At 65.0% G+C, this 17894-nt stretch overlaps 2 protein-coding genes across 3 annotated transcripts; one reads left to right on the plus strand and one right to left on the minus strand.

Moving 5' to 3' along the window:
• Nucleotides 1-3806: 3806 nt before the first annotated feature.
• On the plus strand, nucleotides 3807-10960 carry PLEKHA2 (pleckstrin homology domain containing A2; the record flags this gene model as incomplete). Its single annotated transcript, XM_080360404.1, has 11 exons — nucleotides 3807-3947; nucleotides 4811-4867; nucleotides 5635-5683; nucleotides 5849-5946; nucleotides 7751-7897; nucleotides 8965-9111; nucleotides 9434-9502; nucleotides 9627-9697; nucleotides 9860-9923; nucleotides 10247-10324; nucleotides 10473-10960. 11 exons carry the CDS (start codon nucleotides 3807-3809, stop codon nucleotides 10800-10802), a joined length of 1251 nt encoding a protein of 416 aa, XP_080216530.1. The 3' UTR covers nucleotides 10803-10960.
• A 2489-nt stretch (nucleotides 10961-13449) lies between these two features.
• Nucleotides 13450-15263, minus strand: TM2D2 (TM2 domain containing 2). 2 transcript variants are annotated; one of them, XM_080360398.1, is made up of 4 exons: nucleotides 15052-15263; nucleotides 14892-14979; nucleotides 14701-14816; nucleotides 13450-13936 (listed from the first exon to the last, which is right to left on the minus strand). In XM_080360398.1, exons 1-4 carry the CDS (start codon nucleotides 15240-15242, stop codon nucleotides 13723-13725), a joined length of 609 nt encoding a protein of 202 aa, XP_080216524.1. In that variant the 5' UTR covers nucleotides 15243-15263; the 3' UTR covers nucleotides 13450-13722. The 2 variants fall into 2 exon arrangements, with proteins under 2 accessions (XP_080216524.1, XP_080216523.1); XM_080360397.1 differs by having other exon boundaries at nucleotides 14701-14979.
• Between the last annotated feature and the right edge of the window lie 2631 nt (nucleotides 15264-17894).

The following is a 17894-nucleotide window of genomic DNA, read 5'->3' on the forward strand; positions in this document are numbered from 1 at the left end:
TCCACTCAGCGCCACCCAGCAGCACACGTGGAACGCCCGGTGACAGCCGGTGTCCCTGCTCGTGCGGCGCGTCCGCCGCGGGCTGCAGGAGCCGCTCGCTCCGTGACAGACTGCGGTTTCGTCTGCTCCCGGGGCGGTGACGCGGCCCCACAGCACAGTCACACAGGAACGAACACACGTGGTTTTGGTAGCAGCGTTTGGGCAATCTTCTGCAACACGAGGGGGGGAGAAATCTTTGTTCTAAAAATGACCCAGGCCATAGGAAATGCTGGGGGTTGAGGCAATATGTTTGCTTAATACCACTCTGTACATACAGCAGGTGCTTTACTGCGTGCAATTGCTCTGGGAAAAAAACTCATCTCCAAATGCATAGCACTGGATTCTCAAAACTAGAGTCCTGCCTTAAAATGCAAAAAGGAATATCTGGGCTGACAGAACCGGAACCTGAACAAACTGGTGGTGGTGGCCTGAGTCCGACGCAGAAGCTGGGGCAGCTCACAGTCCCAGGCGCACGCTGCTCTCATCTGCTCGCCCCTGTTTGCCCAGATGCTGCTGTGTTTGATGTTACACACCACAACAAACCCATGGCAGTGGGGTAAAGTTTTGTAAAGCACTAACAGTGCCCCGCACGGTTTGCACCAGCGCAAGGGCTGACGGCGGCTCAGGACCACCGGAGCACGCACGCCCTCCGAAACTCCTCGTGCATGAGCATCCACCTGCTGTTTTGCGAGTCCGCAGCACAGGCACCGCTGAGGCTGGGACTCTGGCGCCAGGCAGGGGCTGGGCCGGGGCCGGTGGTCTCAAGTTGTCCCCACGGACCCGGGAAACTCTTTGCCGAAACGTCCCGGTGTCTGGGCAGGAGCCGTTCGGAGGACGCGGTTCACTGAGCGGTTTTCTGCGGGGCTCAGGGGCTTTGCCGGGAAGGGCCGGAGCCGGGGCTCTCGGAGCGGGGGCGAAGCCCGAGCCGGTGCCGCGGCAGGTGCGCGGGGGGAACGCGGGGGGGACGCGCCGACACCCACCACCCCCCGGCCCGCCCCGCAGCCGGCGCCCCGCACTCACATCCGGGGCCGGGTTTGCTAATGGGAGACGTAATTAACCCGGAAAGAAGCAGCGGCGGAGCCAGGGGCACACCCCCTGCGCCGGCCCTCCCGCCCCGCTGCGCCGGCCATGCGCGGGGGCGCAGCCCTGGGACGGCGCGGGGTGAGTGCGGGGCCGGGGCCGCGCGTGTCCGCGGAGCCGCGAGTGGGCGCGGAGCCGCCGGGCGCTTCGCGGGGACCCCGCGGTGTCCCGGCCCCGGCCGCGGGGCTGCCCGGCAGGACTCCCGAGAAGGGTCTGCCCCGGCCGCGGGGTCGGTGCCCCCCGGGCTGGGCTGGGGGCGGCCGGGGGTCCGGCCCCGGCGTGGGTTGCTCCGTGGGGCCGGGGATGCAGCAGCAGCTGCTGTGGCAGCAGCTGGAAGTGTCCGTGTGTCCTCGGGGGGCAGCGGCGCCCCCGCCGGGGCTGGCCGTGGGTGATCTCTTGTGCACGGTGCTTGCAGTGTGGGGAGGGGCTGGGGTGGCGAGGGCTGCGGGTTTGGGATGGGGAGCCTGTGGGAGACGCGGGGGTGCTGCACGCATTGAGCTCTGCTTCGGGTCTGTGGGGTTGGTGGCAAACGTGCGGGGAAGATGTGGGATCTGCAGCTATTCAGAGCGTGTTCCTCTGGCTGTTTTTCCATGGTGAGATGAAGAAATGTATCGTCGCTGCTCCCAGCCTGCCTTTCAACAGGTTAATTATTTCATTAAGGCAAATGTCTGGAGTGAGCAGGAGTTAGTGGCGCTGCCTACCCCGTCTGTCTCGCGTGTCAGCCGCCGACAGACGTTGGCAGGGCCAGCTCTGGAAACTCCTCTGCAAGGCCAGGTAGAAGGAAGTGGAGCTGCAACCGCTGCGCTTGCAGCCATCGCCCTGCGCGGCCGGGGCTGCGGGTGCCGCAGCTCAGAGCCCTCCTGAAACCGGGGTGGTGGCTCTGCAGCCCAGCCGGCACTGGGGCAGCTCAGACAGAGAGAGGAGGAGGAGGAGGAGGAGGATGCCGCTGCCTGCAGGTGCGATGGGCCACGGAGCTGCAGAGGTGCCTCTGGCCAGTGGTGCTGTGATGCTCTGGATGGCGGGTCTGCCGTTGCCTTGGCTCTTTCTCCCGCGGGTTTCTGTGGGTCGTGCTCCTGGGGCTACAGCTGTGCAGCGGGACGTGGGCAGCGGGACGTGGGCAGCGGGACGTGGGCAGCGGGACGGAGCAGGACGTGGGCAGTGGGATGGAGCGGGACGTGGGCAGCGGGACGTGGGCAGCGTGGCGGTGCGGCACAGCGCCGGGCCTGGGGCTGCTTCCTGGAAAGTCTGGCTGTGCGATGGCACATGAGGCCGTTGAGCCAGCGGTGACCGCGGAGGGGCTGGGGTGCCGTTCGGAAGGTGCCCTGAACCTGCTGCGCCCTCCTGGGAAGCTGTTGGCTGTATCTCGGGACCCAGGCGAGCGGGTACTCTTTTTTTCTGTGAGCCTTCTTCTGTAGTCTACTTGCTCTTGCCATCTGAGCCAGAAAAGGGTTGTCCTTTGTGGTGGGATATTGTGGTTCGGAAGAAGCTGGGTAGTCAATTGTTTGGGTGATGGGGCTTTCAGCTGAGCCCACATTAATTAGGGATGGCGAGGGGACATAAGGAGCTGCAGATGACCGTGGGTCCCGTGTGCAGCCCCGAGGGGCCGGGCGCCGGTCCCTGCGCTGCCGGCCGCTCACCTCGGCTCTGCCGCATCCCTCTCGTGACCAGAAATATCTGGACTTCTATTAGCAGCGGGAGGAAGAGATGATTTATGAGGCCTGCTCTGAACGCCTTGTTAGGGTTTGAAGGCACTTGGGGATCTGCTCTCTGTGTGCTTCCTCCCACCCGCAAAAATAACCCCACAAAAAAGCGTTCAAATGTGAAGTGCCCACGTAACCTTGCGTCAGGGCAAACGTGTTGTCTTAAAACAATCTCTTCTGCTGAAGAAGTTCAGTTTCCCTCTTAGAAAAGCCCTGATACTCATCTCGGAGACACTGATGATGAACTCTGAGATCCTGACAACAGGTTGACTTGTTTTCTGCCACCTCCACCTTTGCAGCTGCAGCACAGCTCTTGCACAACCTCGCCGCTCAGGGCCACGCTCCACGGCAGCTCTTCGGCTCAAAAATAGTATTTCCTCCTTTTCTGCATGAGGTCTCTCATGCGTGCAGCCTCCACTTCTGGCACCTGTGCGAGTCCCCTGTGCTGCCGGCCAGGCTGCGGCGGGCTCAGCCCGCATTCCGCGTACCCGCTGCCCACATCCCCGGTACCCGCGTCCCGGGTACCCGCTGCCCACATCCCCGGTACCCGCTGCCCGCATCCCTGGTACCCGCGTCCCGGGTACCCGCTGCCCGCATCCCTGGTACCCGCATCCCGGCTGGGGCAGCGCCGGGAGGGCCCGTGCCCGGCAGAGCCGGTGCCACGGCCTGGCCTGCGGCGATGGGTCATTGTTTTCCCTGCTGACTTGGCATCCTGGCTGCACAGAGTTTCTGCTGGAGTTGCAGATTGTTTCCCATTTCCTGGGAGTGCGCTCGGGCTCTCGGAGCACGCAGCCCGCTTCGGGATTATTTGTGGTCACGGTTCTCAGGGACCCGGTGTCTCAGGTCCAATCCTTTGTGGCTGTTCTGTCCTGTTGGGGCGCTGAGCCGTGGCACGGGGCTGCCCCGCGCTGCTGAGCAGGAGCAGCTCCGGGGGCAGAGCACCCACCCCGTCCCTCCTCCGCAGGGTGATGCGAGAAGGAGCCCGGCATGCCGTACTTGGACCGACAGAACCGTATCTGCGGGTTCCTGGACATCGAAGAAAATGAGACGTGCGGGAGGTTTCTGCGGCGGTATTTCATCCTGGACACGGCGGCCAACTGCCTCCTGTGGTACATGGACAACCCGCAGGTGAGCTGCGCGGGCTGCCCGGCCGGCGCCTCCTCGCGGTGCCCACGGAGGACGCTCTCTGCTGCATCGCTCGTCTCTCGGGGTGTCCCGTGGCCACGACCGCCTCCCCGTGATTGCTGTGGCTTCCAGGGCTGCCCCAGCGCAGCTCACACCCCAGGAGCGCACAGAAGGGCTGTGCCCGTGTGCAGTGCTGCATCTCCCTGGTGTCTTAGCGTAGAGACGGTGCCAACAAGTCAGAGAAGGGGCTGTCCTAGAAATACTTATCATAGAGGTGGTGTCACACAGCAAAAGCACTTACGGCAGGAGCGGGGCGGCTGGGGGAGCTGGAGCCGGGATCTGCTGTACCTCACGTCTACAGGAGCTGCCCCAGAGCTTGCGCTCGAGCTCACAAGAGCAAGAGCCGAAGCTGAGCTCTAGGAAGACCCTGTTGGAAACCCCAGGGTGCTTGAGCGCTGCTCAGGCTGGGGGGCACCTGAGGAGCATCCGGCAGCAGATTCTGCTTTGTCCTGTTAAAAGGGGAAGGGGAAGCGCCCGTGGCTCCAGGCTGGGGTCTGCGGCGGCTCCAGGCTGGGGCTGCGCAGGTGGAACTGTGGCCCGTCCTGGGGCCGTGGGGAGCGGGGGCCGTGGGGAGCGGGGGCCGTGGGGAGCGGGGGCCGTGGGGAGCGGGGCCGTGGGGAGCGGGGCCGTGGGGACGGCCGCGGGTGCAGCTCAGCGTGGCCGGTCCCAGCTGCGCGCGGGGTGCGAGATGAACCAGGTGCACGGGGCGGAAGCGGCTGCTGCCTTTGCTGCTGAGCCCAGTGCACGGACCGGCAGCCCCGCTCGCTCTGCCGCCCCCTCCCCGGCACTCATTGGATGTTTTGCAGAACCTGGCCATCGGTGCGGGGGCTGTCGGATCTCTGCAGCTGACCTATATCTCCAAGGTAAGGCAGGGAAGGGTGGAGGGAAATGAGTGTTCCCCGTTGTCCCCACGTCCCGGTGCTGCTGCCGGGACAGCCGCGCCGGGCTCAGCTCCGTCCCGGAGCCAGATGAGGAATCGGACAGATCTCTCTGTTCCTGCTGAGTCATGACTTATAAATTAAGTGCAGATGAAGCAATGCTGGGAGGATGAGCCTTCTCCATTTCGGAAAGAGACGGACTTATAAATTATATATGTTTTAGTCTAAATGAAAGTTGCTGCAGGACAGCACTTGGTCACAAACTGCAGGATTAGGTTATGCCAGGGGCTTTAACTACCAACTGTAAATATGCCAAAAAAATGGAGGTTTGCTTGAGAAAACATATTTAAAGCGTTATAGACGGGCTCTGAAGGGGGAAGCCTGTTAGAATAAATGCTCCACCAATGCTGCGCTTGGAGCCCCAGGGAGTACTATTCTTATATAAATGGTTCCTGCTCTTTAGGGAGAAACCACTGCTATTCTGCCTCAATTTTCTTAATTGCTGACAAGAGCGACTGTGTTAGTCCGGCAGAAACTCCGGTTCCACGCCTTTGACAGCTCTGGGCGCTTGGCTCTGCGGCGCTGGGGCGCGGCGGGGGCGAGATGTGCCGGCGCCCAGGGCCGTGCCGCGGTGGCGGAGTCGTCCCCGGGCTCCCGCGGTGACGCGCGGTTGGGCGCTGAGCAGGAGGTGCACGGGGAAGGGCTGCGTGCGCTGCAGTGTTTAATGCTTCCTTGAACTGGCTCTGCTGCAGGTCAGCGTCGCCACCCCGAAACAGAAGCCGAAAACTCCATTCTGCTTTGGTGAGTGATGGGCGCCCCCGGCGGGGCTGTGCTGGGGGACACCCCGCTACGGGGGCTGCGACTGGGAGTCGAGGGGTGCTGTCCTGTTGGTTTATTGGTTAATTAGCGTTAATAATGCCAAGCACGGGGTTCCCTAACTCTTCCCTTTGTTCCCGTCTTTGACAGTTATCAATGCCTTATCCCAGCGCTATTTCCTACAAGCCAGCGACCAGAAGGACCTGCAGGACTGGGTGGAGGCGCTGAACCGGGCCAGTAAGATCACGGTGGGTTCATTCTGCTCGTCACCGGTGCTGGGGTGTCCTGCGGTGACGGGCTCCCCGGTGAATGTCCTACCGCGGCTCCCCCGCGTCCCTTTGCCGGGCCAGGGCTGCGCGGTGACCCCTGCAGGGCGCTGGCTTCAGGCAGAGGTTCCCCCGTCCATCCCCGGGGATTCTCCTGCTCCGGGTTTGTTTGCTGCTGTTTGCTCGTGCGGTGTCGCCCTCCCTGCCCAGCTGCTCTGGGGACACATTTGCACCTGGTCTTGGGGACGTTTCCCTCCTGCGGGCTGGGGTACCTGTAACCGACTCTTCGCTGCATCCGTCTGTGCTTCAGTATTTATTCACTCAGTTTTTGTTCCTCCGGAACGCCGGGTCTGCGGGGAGGCTCAGCCGGTGCCCGGCGCTGGACGGCGTCACGGGCAGGTAGTGCCTGGGTCTGGAGGGGTTTGTCTGCCACGTCCTCTCGTTCGCTGTCGTGTCCATAGAGCCATCGGTTGATGGTCGCTGACCCGGTAGCTGTTGGAGCCCGCGCCGCTCGGCTGCCGGCGGGGACGCGGGATGCAGGATGCGGGACGCGGGACGCGGGAAGGTGCTGCGTGCATCTCATGCAGCGCCAGCTGCATGCTGGGCTTGGAGCTGGGCTGGGCTGCACAGCATTATACCGGCTCATGTGCTGATGCATGTTGTTCCTGGTTCATAAACTGAGTACAAGGAAGAATCATGGCAAACGGTCTGGGATTGGGTCCCATCAAACAACCTTTGTTCCTCGATTATTTTTTTGTTCAAAGCCACTGGAGTGTTGTGTTGTTCCCGCGGGAAACTCATCCACACGACCAGACCTGGCTTGTATTTTCCTGTTGTAGCTGCAGGCTGGCTGCGCGGGCTCTGGCTTATACCTTCTCTATGGGTTCAGGTGGTATTGGCCACAAAAAACGCCTCCAAAACTGAGTACGGATTTTGCCCAGAGCCCGTTACCGCCCGTCTCGGTGTCCCGTGGGCCGTTACCTCGGGTGACCGCCGCATGCCGGGGTGCAGAGCTCTGCCGCGGCTCTGGCGGGAGCTGCTGCGTGTTCTGTTTCCGTGCCGGGGGTTCCTGGGGATGCTCCGCGCTGGGTGGGTGGAGGCGCAGACGGGCACGGGGAGACGTTCGGGCTCTCATCGGGGCTTCACCGTGGCCTGAGCATCGTGCCGTGGGAGCACCACGCTGAGCACCGTCCCGGCGCTGCACGGCGCCGCCGCTCCCCGCGCGGGCAGGAAGGATGGGGCAGCGGTTTGGGTGTTGCTCCCGGCGCAGAGATCCAGGTTGGGCTTCCGCTTCTCACCGAGGCTTCTCCTCTGCTCTTGGCACATCGGTTCCTGTGTTTCCTCACCCGGCGTGAGGCCGCGGGCAGCGCTGCGCGGTGCTGCGGTCACCGTGACAAGGGACCCGCGCGGTCCTGCAGCAGGAGGCTGGGCTGGGGCGCTGTGGGGATGGCTGCAGCTCAGCTCGTTAGGCAAACGCTCATTAAGCCTCGCTGTAAGTAGAGCGGGGACAATTAAAGGAGCAAGTGTCCCACAAACACGTTGGGCTGCAGAGGCGAGTCGCAGATGCATGGGAGGTGATGCTTAATTACTCAGCAGCTCATCTCCCATCGCAGCATCGCCCGCACACCCGCGCGGGGCCCACGCCCTCCGCAGCCGGGGTGGCTTGTTCCTTTGGTGCTTTTTAAAGGGACGTGGCTGCGTTCAGGAGGACAGAGGTGCTGGTGCCCAGTTCGGGCGTAGGGCTGCCCGGCCGGGTCACGCTCCTCATCCCGCCTTCCTCTCGTAGGTGCCGAAGGGCGGCAGCGTCCCCCCGGCCACCGAGATCGCGAAGCCGCCCGTGCTGCCCCAGGCCCAGGAGAGGAAGCCCCAGGTGGCCTATAAAACCGAGATCATCGGGGGGGTGGTGGTGCACACGCCCATCTCCATCAACCAGGTGAGCTGGGCTGGACCCCCGTGGCAGCGGCACCCGCGTGGGCTGGCTGGACCCCTGTGGCAGCGGCACCCGCGTGGGCTGGCTGGACCCCCCCGTGGCAGCGGCACCCGCATGGGCTGGCTGGACCCCCCGTGGCAGCGGCACCCGCGTGGGCTGGCTGGACCCCCCGTGGCAGCGGCACCCGCGTGGGCTGGCTGTCCCCCGGTCTGCGAGCAGCTCCTCCCGGGGCTGAGCAGGGAGGCGGCAGCGCGGGCAGGGCGCTGGTTAACCGCGCCGGGGCTGCCATGGTGATGCTCAAACCTCAGCCGGGCCGGAGGAGGGGGATGGAGGGATGAGGAAGGAGATAAGTGCAGATGTTCCACCTCCGCCACCCTCCGCGCTGCCGGGGAAAGGGCGGGTGCTGCGGGGGTCCAGCCCTCGGGTGGGTGCTGGGCGCCCCCCGTGCAGCGGGCGCTGGTCTTGGGGCCAGGGGAACCCTGGATTTTCTACCTGAACCCCAAACATCACAGTTTCTTTTGGGAGAATTTGGGTGTGAAGACATGCAGCAGAGGCTTCGTGGCTCTCCTGAGCGGTTTACTCCGGTGGTATGTTGCCTGCTCCGGTGCGGAAGCATCCCTGCTTTCCACTCGGGGCTGTCTGGCTCCAGCTCCCGGCGGGTGGGCTCTGTTCTGCCAGATGGAAGAGCCCCTTGTGCCTCTGTTACCCCCAGGAAGGTGTGCGGGCAGCCGCGTCACCTCTCGGTGTCTGATGAACCAGGAGATGAGGTTCCTGAGCTCCCCTGCTGCGAGGGATTTTTCTTCAGCCCTCAAATTGCTTTTCTGTAGCCTTTCCAATTTCTTAACGTTGTTTTTAACACGTGGGCACCAAAAGGGCGTGTAGTGCGAAGGCAGCAGTCTGAAAAGCTGCGTGCAATGAGCTAAGTCGGTTCTGGACTCTGGTTCATGGCCCTGCCGGTGCCCAGGCGCTGCAGGTGGCCCTCGGCGCGGCGCTGCGCCCGGGGCTCGCTGCTGGCGGGGAATTCCCCTCCCGGCTCTGCCGGCCCCCGTAACCCTCTGCTCCCCTTGCAGAATGGGGGGGACGGCGGGGAGGGCAGCGACGTGGCCGCCCACCCGCTGCTGCGGCGCTCGCAGAGCTACATCCCCACGTCGGCCGCCAAGCCGCCCGCCGGGCCCCCCGTGCTCAAGAGCGGCTACTGCGTGAAGCAGGGGAACGTGGTGAGTGCGGGGGCCCTGCGCCCCGGGGGCCCAGCCGGTGGGTGGCCCTGGGCTGCTGCTGCCCCGGGGCCGGGGATGCTCCGGGGATGCTCCGGGGATGCTCCAGGGATGCCCCGGGGATGCTCTGGGGATGCCCTGGGGGTCGGGGATGCTCCGGGGATGCTCCAGGAGTCAGGGATGCTCCAGGGATGCTCCGGGGATGCTCTGGGTATGCCCCAGGGGTCAGGGATGCTCCGGGGATGCCCCGGGGATGCTCTGGATGCGGGGCCGTGGCGAGAGCAGCAGAGCCCAGCACCGAGCATCTCCCTCCTCTCTTTTCCAGAGAAAGAGCTGGAAGCGCCGGTTCTTTGTTCTGGATGAGTTTTCCATCAGTTACTACAAGTGCGAGCAGGTGAGCAGCCCCTGCCGCCCCTCCGGCCCCTGCCCGGGGCTGCTGTCATCCCGTGCACGGCGCGGGCTCCGCGGCAGCCCCGGGGACCAGCCCAGCCCATCGCCGACTCCTCTCGGCCCCGCAGGACAAAGAGCCCCTGCGTTCCATTCTCCTGAAGGACGTCTGCAAGACCCACGAGTGCCTGGTCAAGTCGGGGTAACGCTGGCATCCCTGTTTCTCAGCCGGGTTGTGCAGGGCTGGAGCAGCTCATGAGAAGCTCCGGCTGCTGGGGGAGCACTTAGAGATGAGGGTAAATATGGAATTTTTCCATCCATGTTGGTTTGTGGGTAGCAACTGTCTATTTCTTGCTGTTCCTAGTGACCTCCTGATGCGGGACAACCTCTTTGAAATTATAACGAGCTCCAGAACCTTCTACATCCAGGTGAGGCAGCTGGGACTGGTTCAGTTTGCTGGACAGCGAGTTCGGCTCTGGCAGCTCCTGCAAGCGGCTGCTGGGCATGGGGCATGGGGCACGGGGCACGGGGCATGGGGCACGGGCAGCGCGGCGCAACCACGGGCGCTTTCACTTCTCCTGGGCTTATTTATAACAGCGGCTCTTTGCATGAGCAGCAGAAAGCGGAGAGAACAGCACAGGGCGATCCGGGGAGGGGGGGCAGCAGTGGGGGCGCTGTGCACGGTGCTCCTGGCCCCCGCAGCGCCCCCAGAACGGGCAGCGGGGCCGGTCTGACGCCGCTGTGTTCGCAGGCGGACAGCCCCGAGGACATGCACAGCTGGATTCGCGCGGTCACGGGCGCCGTCCAGGCCCTGAGAACCCGCCCCAGGGTAGGTCACGTCCCTTCTGCTTCGCGTTCAGTGCCAAATGAAGAGCGCGCCAACGTACAAGACATTTATTAGTGGACTGTGAGCGCTCGGTCAGCCTGTTTCCAGGCTGCGCCACAGCCCAGCGCTCACTGTGCGTCTGTCCTTGCAGGAGATGTCCTTCATGAAATCCAGCTCCCTGGCCAGGGCCGGGGGGTCCGCAGCCCCGTCCCCGCCGAGGCAGCCGGAGGAGAGGCGAGCGCTGAGCAGAGCCCCCTCCACCTCCTCCTGGCAGCCCTGGACGCCGGTGCCGAAGCCGCCGGTGCCGGAGGAGCTGCCGGCGCCGCTGAGGGACTCGGTGTTCCTGTCGGCCTTCCCGGAGCACGACGCCGGCGCCGCGCCGGGAAAGCGCCTGCGGCACAAGTCGGAGCCCCAGCATCCCAAGGAGAAGCCGTTCGCCTTCGACCTGGACGATGAAAGCATCCGGACCTCCGACGTCTGAGCGGGTGCTGAGCAGCTCCCCGGCTCCTGTGCGCTGCGGGCCCCCCGCGGGGCGCGGGGCTGTTTCGGGATGGCCGGTGCCCTCGTGCCCGCCCGGCGCCTCAGACCAGACTCATACGGTTGTCCGGGCGGGGTGAGGAGCCCCCTCCCTGCAGCGCTGCTCCGTCTGCCCTGCGGTACAGGACGGGCTGGACCCGCGTCCCGGCGCCGGCTCTCCCGGGAGCGGGTCCCGACCCGGCTCTGCCGCGGGGGCTCCGTGTTTCGGGAGGTGCCTCGCACAGGGTGGCCTGTGGGCGCCTGCGCTGCCATTGCCGCATCATTTCCCCCAAAAAGCAGGAGGTCTCAGAGGGGTGAAGGGGAGCGCGGCCTTTCTTGTCCTTGGAAAACCACTTTTCTGCCTTCTCCTGCTGCTCAGCCCTGCCCGGGCAGCGCGGGGGGCAGCGCGGGGGGCAGCGGCGTGCGCCGCCGCACGGGGACACGCCGCAGCTTCCCCTTGTGGTGACTTTTTCCCTGGGAAACCAGCTCCTTACACTGCCTGACTAGTGATGTATTAACAAATCTGATGGCTTTTAATTACTTTCTTTTCACACCCATGGCCACTGCCGATCCCGGCACTGGCGGGCTCGTTGGTTCTTGCCGATCCTGGCACCAGTGGGCCTGTCGCTGTTCCCGCGGCGATCCCGGGCGGGCAGCCGGGGTGACGGAGGCTCCCAGGGGCGGGAGGACCCTCGGGGCCGTGTCAGTTTTGTGCCGTGTCCGAAGGGGGTTGTGTGGAGATGCTGGAGAACACTGAAACTATGAAAATGGGTGGGAGTTGATACAAACGGTACAGGGCAAGTGTTAATATTTGTTATTTAATTGTAGAAATCTAGATCATGCTGTTCTTTTTTCTTCTCCTTTTTGCTTTATTTGCACTAGTGTTTTGAATCCCTTTTTTTAGGCTGGCTTGCTGCTTGGCTCATAACATGATGTTTCAGGAATGATTTAATGGTTTGGTAAGCCTGTCAATCACAGTCGCAGCATTTGGTGATGGTGCTCGGACCTCCTTTCTGGGAAGCATCAGCTGCAGAGGACGATGCTCGCTTTGTGCGGGGCTTCAGACCCGTGGAGCTCCATCATTGCCAAGTTCCTCGGGCCTGGGATGGTAAAGCAGAAGCTCGTTGCACAATTAGGGTTAATTATCCAGGAGGAGAAAAGTCCCGGCGCCTCCCGCGCGGTTGCAACATTCCCGTTTCTCGTCCCCACCCTCGCGCGTCGGGGCAGCGCGGGGGCTGAGCCGCGTGTCCCGCGGGAGCCGGAGCCACGGGACGCGGTGCTGCTGCGGGGGACGGGGGCTGCAGCCGGACCCCGTGGAGCTCTGCAGTGACTTTTAAAGCCAAGTGCGCCCCCCTCCTCCCCGTGCGCCCCTGCAGCTGCTCCCTTGGACACCACGGCGTGTGCCGGGGCTGCGGTGCCGGGGCTGCGGTGCCGGGGCTGTGGGCGAAGCTGAGGGATCCTGCGCAGCAGTGGGGTGTGAGGGTTTGCTCTTTCCTATGGAGCACCCAGCGGTTCCAGCCGTTCCTGCGAGCGCGGGCTGTGGAGCCCAAGTGCTCTTAGTGCTGGGGTGCCGGTTACCCCCGCCACCCCTGCCACCCCCGCCTGCGGCTGTGGGACATGGAACCTCCGCTTTCCCAGGGTTTTAAATAAAGAAGGAAATCGCGGTTGCTTTTCCAGGCTGTGGGTTGCGCTGTGCTTTGGTTAACAATTTGGGGGGGTGGGGGGGCGGCCTGTGCCGCTCTGACCGGGGCAGCAGGACACCCATGGGGCTGATACCCGCGTGTCCCTTCACCCAGCCCGTGACAGCCCTGTGCACGGGGGAATGGCAGCTGCTGCACCGGGGACACGGGCAGATGGGGCTTGTGCACATGGGGCACATTATCATTGTTTTCTTCTCTCTGGCTCGGCGCGGAGCTCCGTGGCCCCACGGGCTTCAGCGCCGCTGTCCCGCTGGCCTGAAGAACGCGGCGGTTTGGCGAGGAAGCCTCGCACCGCCCGGAGACCCGGCCAGCTGCCAAAGTCACGTCACACGGGACCTACACGAGCTACGAACCCTGTTCCCAGGAGAGGAGGAGGTGTTGCAATAAACCACAAACCAGAACTGGAACAGGCAGAATTCCTGGCCACATTGAACCCCGCTGCAGGTCCAGTGGAGGCAGAAGTAACACAGGCAGAAATGTGCCAAATGCAAACAGCCGGAGGGTCGTTGGTTTGCAGAACTGCGTGCAAGCAGATAGTGTCAGTTTGCTGTATTTTACATCAAATGTGACCCAACTTTTGCATATCTGGACGTTGTGTCTTGTTCTGGCTGTGACTTACTGCAGCTTCCTTTTCCCGTTTTTATTCAGCCCGGGAAGTGTTCGGGCTGCATCTGGTGGGGGTTCCTCTTTTGGGTGCGTGGTCGCTTGACGCTCCCCGTTTCGGTGCCACCCGCGCCCTGTGCCGTGGGCTGGGGCCAGGGGGGCGACCAGACGGGTGGGAATTGACCCTCAGCACCTCCGACCCCTCCCCAGTCTCTATAAACACTTAAAGGTTTGCAAAGCCTAGTGCCAAACCCCGTGCTGGCAGCCTGCGTCTGCTCATACTGAAATAACTGCAATCGGCTCCTTCCAGACTTTATTAAGATTCGTTTGAGCACCTGTGTTCGCAAGGTCTGGTTTCTTAACCTGTTACCCCATGGAGAGGAATCCAGGTTATTTTAAACAAGCAAAATATACACTGAACAATTTTGTGTCCAAGATTTGTACAGAGGCATCAACAGGAACAATTGCTCTGCGCGTTAAGCTGTGTAAATCCGTGTTTGCGCGAGGCAGAGTCCGTCCAACGCCGCGGGACCGCAGCCCGTCCGGCCCCACAGACGCCCCCGCTGCGCGGTCACCGCGCCCTCAGTACACGGTGCACCAGTTGCTGCCGTCGCTGGGCATCAGCCCGCCGGTGATGAGCAGGATGAGATCCACAAACCACCAGATCCCCAGCCCTCCCAGGGTCAGCAGCTTCCCCACGGCCGTGCCCGTGTGGCCCAGGCAGAACCGATCCACGCCGAAGCAGCCCAGGAAGAAGGAGTAGAGCAGCGTGGTGATAAAATAGTGTCCCGTGTACCTGCAAGGGAAGCGGCCGCGTCAGGCGGGGCCGTGCGGGGGAGCCGCCGCCGCCCCGCAGCGCCCCCCGCCGGCCGCGCTCCCCAGGGCCGCGCTCCCCAGGGCCGGGCGGCGCGGGGCCGGGAGCGGGGCCGGGAGCGGGGTCGGAGCAGGGCCGGGAGCGGGGCCGGGAGCGGGGTCGGAGCAGGGCCGGGAGCGGGGTCGGAGCAGGGCCGGGAGCGGGGTCGGAGCAGGGCCGGGAGCGGGCCCGGAGCGGGGCCGGGAGCGGGGCCGGGAGCGGGGTCGGAGCGGGGCCGGGAGCGGGGCCGGGAGCGGGGTCGGAGCGGGGCCGGGAGCGGGGCCGGGAGCGGGGCCGGGAGCGGGGTCGGGAGCGGGGCCGGGAGCGGGGCCGGGAGCGGGGCCGGAGCGGGGCCGGGAGCGGGGCCGGGAGCGGGGCCGGAGCGGGGCCGGGAGCGGGGCCGGGAGCGGGGCCGGAGCGGGGCCGGGAGCGGGGCCGGGAGCGGGGTCGGAGCGGGGCCGGGAGCGGGGTCGGAGCAGGGCCGGGAGCGGGGTCGGAGCAGGGCCGGAGCGGGCCCGGAGCGGGGCCGGGAGCGGGGCAGGGAGCGGGGTCGGAGCGGGGCCGGGAGCGGGGCCGGGAGCGGGGCCGGGAGCGGGGCCGGAGCGGGGCCGGGAGCGGGGCAGGGAGCGGGGCCGGAGCGGGGCCGGGAGCGGGGCCGGGAGCGGGGCCGGAGCGGGGCCGGGAGCGGGGCCGGGAGCGGGGCCTACTTGACGCAGGGCCGGCTGCCCCGCAGGAAGCTCCGCGGCTCGGCGCACTCGATGCCGTCCAGCGCCCGGCACTGCACCCGCGTGTGCTCCACCTCGCCGTAGGCCTGGCCGCCGAACTGCGGGCGGGACGGCGGCTCAGCGCGGGCGGCGGCTCCGGGGGCCGCCGCAGGCCCGGCCCGCCCGCCCCTCACCTTCACGCAGCCGTGGCCCAGCTCCTGCTGCGCCGTGGCGTTCCCGCCGTGATCCACCGGCTCCTCGCACTCCACGAAGTCGTCGGGGCTGCGGGAAGGACGCGGCGGTGAGCGGGGGGAGGCGGCCGCTGCCCCCGCCCCGGCCCGGCCCGGCGCTCACAGGTACGTGCAGAGGACGAGCGGCGCCCGCGGGTCGGTGTAGGCCCAGGGGGCGGCGGGCGGCGCCGGGCCGGGCCCGTCGGGCTCGGAGCCGTTGCGGGCGCCGTGCAGCAGCAGCAGGTTCCCCAGCAGCAGCGCCAGCTGCGCGCACAGCAGCGCGTAGCCCAGCGGCCAGCCGCGCCGCGGCGCCATGGCGCGCCCGCTGCTAGGAAACGCCGCGACCCCGCCGCGCCGCCGGCAGCCAATGGGAGCGCGCCGTCTCGCCCCGGGAGGCGGGGAATAGCCGCCCGGAGCCAATCAGAGAGAAGGCGGAAGGAGCTGCCCGGGGGCGGGGCTGTGAAGCCGTGGGCGGGGCTGTAAAGCGGTGGGCGGGGCTGTGAAGCGGTAGGCGGGGCTGTGAAGCGGTGGGCGGGGCTGCGACGAGGCGCGGCGGAAGTGCGCGCCAGCCGAGGCGCTGATTGGCTGCCAGGGAGGCCTATGGGCGAAAGAAGAGGGCGGGTCCCCGGTCGCGGTTTCCGCCGCGGCGGGCGGGCAGCGGCCGCGCTGTGGGCGCTCCGGCGGGTCCCCGCTCGCCGGGCCCGGGGACGCGCTGCCCCGCTCGCCGTGAGTTGCCAGGGCGCGCCGGAGCCGTGCGCCCGCCGTGCGCGAGGGAGCGGCCCGGTACCGGGTGCCGAAGGAGCTGCGGCCTGTTCCGCGGCTGCTGCCGGGCTGTGCGCCCCGCTGCCCCGGCCGGGCGCGCAGCCCGCTGCCCCTGCGCCCCGCTGTGCTGACCGAGGCTCAGCTCGCAGGTTGCCCCGCGTCTGTGCGCCCGACCCCACCGCGTTAACCGCCGCGGTGCCCGCAGGCGCTGGCGGAGCCGTGGGGGTCCGGGCTGCCGGGGCCCGAGGTGAAACTGCTCCCCGAGCTCCCCCACAGCGGCTCTGGAAGTTCTCTGAAAATAAACAAGACTTGAGCCTTGAGCGAGCTTCCCGTTAACCGGAAAGCGGGAGGGATTGCAAGAGCTGTCTCTGCACGGAGCGGAGCTCGTCCTGCTGGACACAGTTTTTATATCCCAGCTGCCCTTCTCCCTGTACAAAATTAAGGGCAGTGGGATCCCGCGTTGCCCGGGCTCGTTACTGCTGTGCTGCGCTCCAGGCGCTGTGGAGACTGACCTCAGTGCTTTCTGGATGAGACTCGGTGATTAATCAGAGAACAGCACACTCAGCTGTACAAAAGTAGAGGGTTAGAGACTGGGATCCTGCTGCTGACCCTCCACATCTGGACAAGCCGCTGCCTGTTCCCATCAGTTTTCTTCTGCCTCATTTTCTTCTAGCTCGTTAATCCTCCCCCGCAGCGCTTTGAGGTCATTAGATTGGAAATGCCGAGCACGGTTTGAGGCAGGTACGTGGCGTTCATTAGCTCCAGCTGGAAGCCAGGCAAAACATGTAATTTGATAAGAATGTGTTTGGGAAGGAGCCGTGACCGGCACTCGTAGGTGCCACTGAGCCAGCGCTGCCGGCGCGGCGTTAACGAGGATCTTCCTGAGCCAGCTGCGCTGTCGCTGGTGATGTCAGTGGAGTCCTGGCTGCATCCAAAATCCTTCATCTGTCTTATTTACAGTGTTTATAAACAAACACCACGCACGTGGTTGTGGAGAGGATGTGGGAGCCAGCAGGACCGAGGCTGGCGGGAGAACGTGACACATCCGACTGCTATTTAAAACCAGCGACCTGTTTAGCCCGTTTGTGTGCCCTTCAGTCCGGCAAAGCGTTCACTGGGACAGGGGGCGGAACGGCCAGCACGAGGGGTTCTGGGAAATTTACTTTCTTGCTGATTCCACAGCTTGTTGCAAAGAATTGTGACAATCACTGACGAACAGATGTCATTTGGGGAACTCGTCCCGTGTGCTCTGCCCTAATTTTAATGTCAAGTGATCTCTAAGGCTTTTGTCTGCAATGGGGTTTCTCACTTTGCCTTGTTCTATCATAAAGTCTGTGCTGCAGACAACTGACAGCCGAATCCCAGTGCGTGCTTTGAGTCATCGTTTGGGACTGGTGCCGTTGCAGAGCTCCAGTTCTTGGTTTGCATGCTGGCTTCCTACACGGCTTTGCTTTGGTCTGCTGGGATACATGAAATTGGCTTCATAGAGTGGAGTCTTTGCTTTTCTGGTCACTGGAGGCTGCGGGGGGGGAAACCTGAGTCCAGGTCATCCTACAGCTGCAAAAACGGGTGCAGGGTTTTGGAATGCGAAGGGCCAAAAGATTCTTTTCTCTTTAATTGTTCACTGTGGCAACAGCAGTACAGACCTTACAAAGTCTTCCATGTGTGAGCAGCTGTTGGTAGAACTGGATTGTATTTGTCCCGTCACTCGTACGTTGTTATTGCTAACATGAGCTTCCATCCCGTAGCAACGTGGCCGTGTCACCCGTCCCCGTGCCCGTGGGGCGCGTTGGCGCTGTGTGCGGTGCTCCAGCTCCGCGCCGCGGGCTGGCAGCGCGGGTGCGGGGCTGCGTTGCGTGTGCTTCGGTGCCTGTTGCGGGTTTCGGAGGGAAAGGGCAGGAGAGCCCGCGTGCCTGCGGCCGCGCTGGCGCCGGCCCCTTCGGCTGCTCCCGGGGGCTCGCTCGGCGAATCACTTGTTTTGGTCCGGGATGTGAAGCGCTGCAGCCGTTGGGCCGGACGCTGCCGGGCGGGGCTCCCGCGGGGTCCCGGCGGGGCCGCTCCGCCGAGCGCCGGGGCCGCCCCTGTGCGCGGAGCGGCGGGCGGAGCGGCGGGCGGAGCGGCCCCGCCCCGGGCCCGCGGGGGCGGCGCGGCGCAGGCCCCGGCCCGGCTCCATAAGGCCGCGGGGCCCCGGCCGGACCCAGCGCC

This window comes from Nesoenas mayeri (assembly GCF_963082525.1).
Source record: "Nesoenas mayeri genome assembly, chromosome: 27".
Taxonomy (NCBI): Eukaryota; Metazoa; Chordata; class Aves; order Columbiformes; family Columbidae; genus Nesoenas; species Nesoenas mayeri.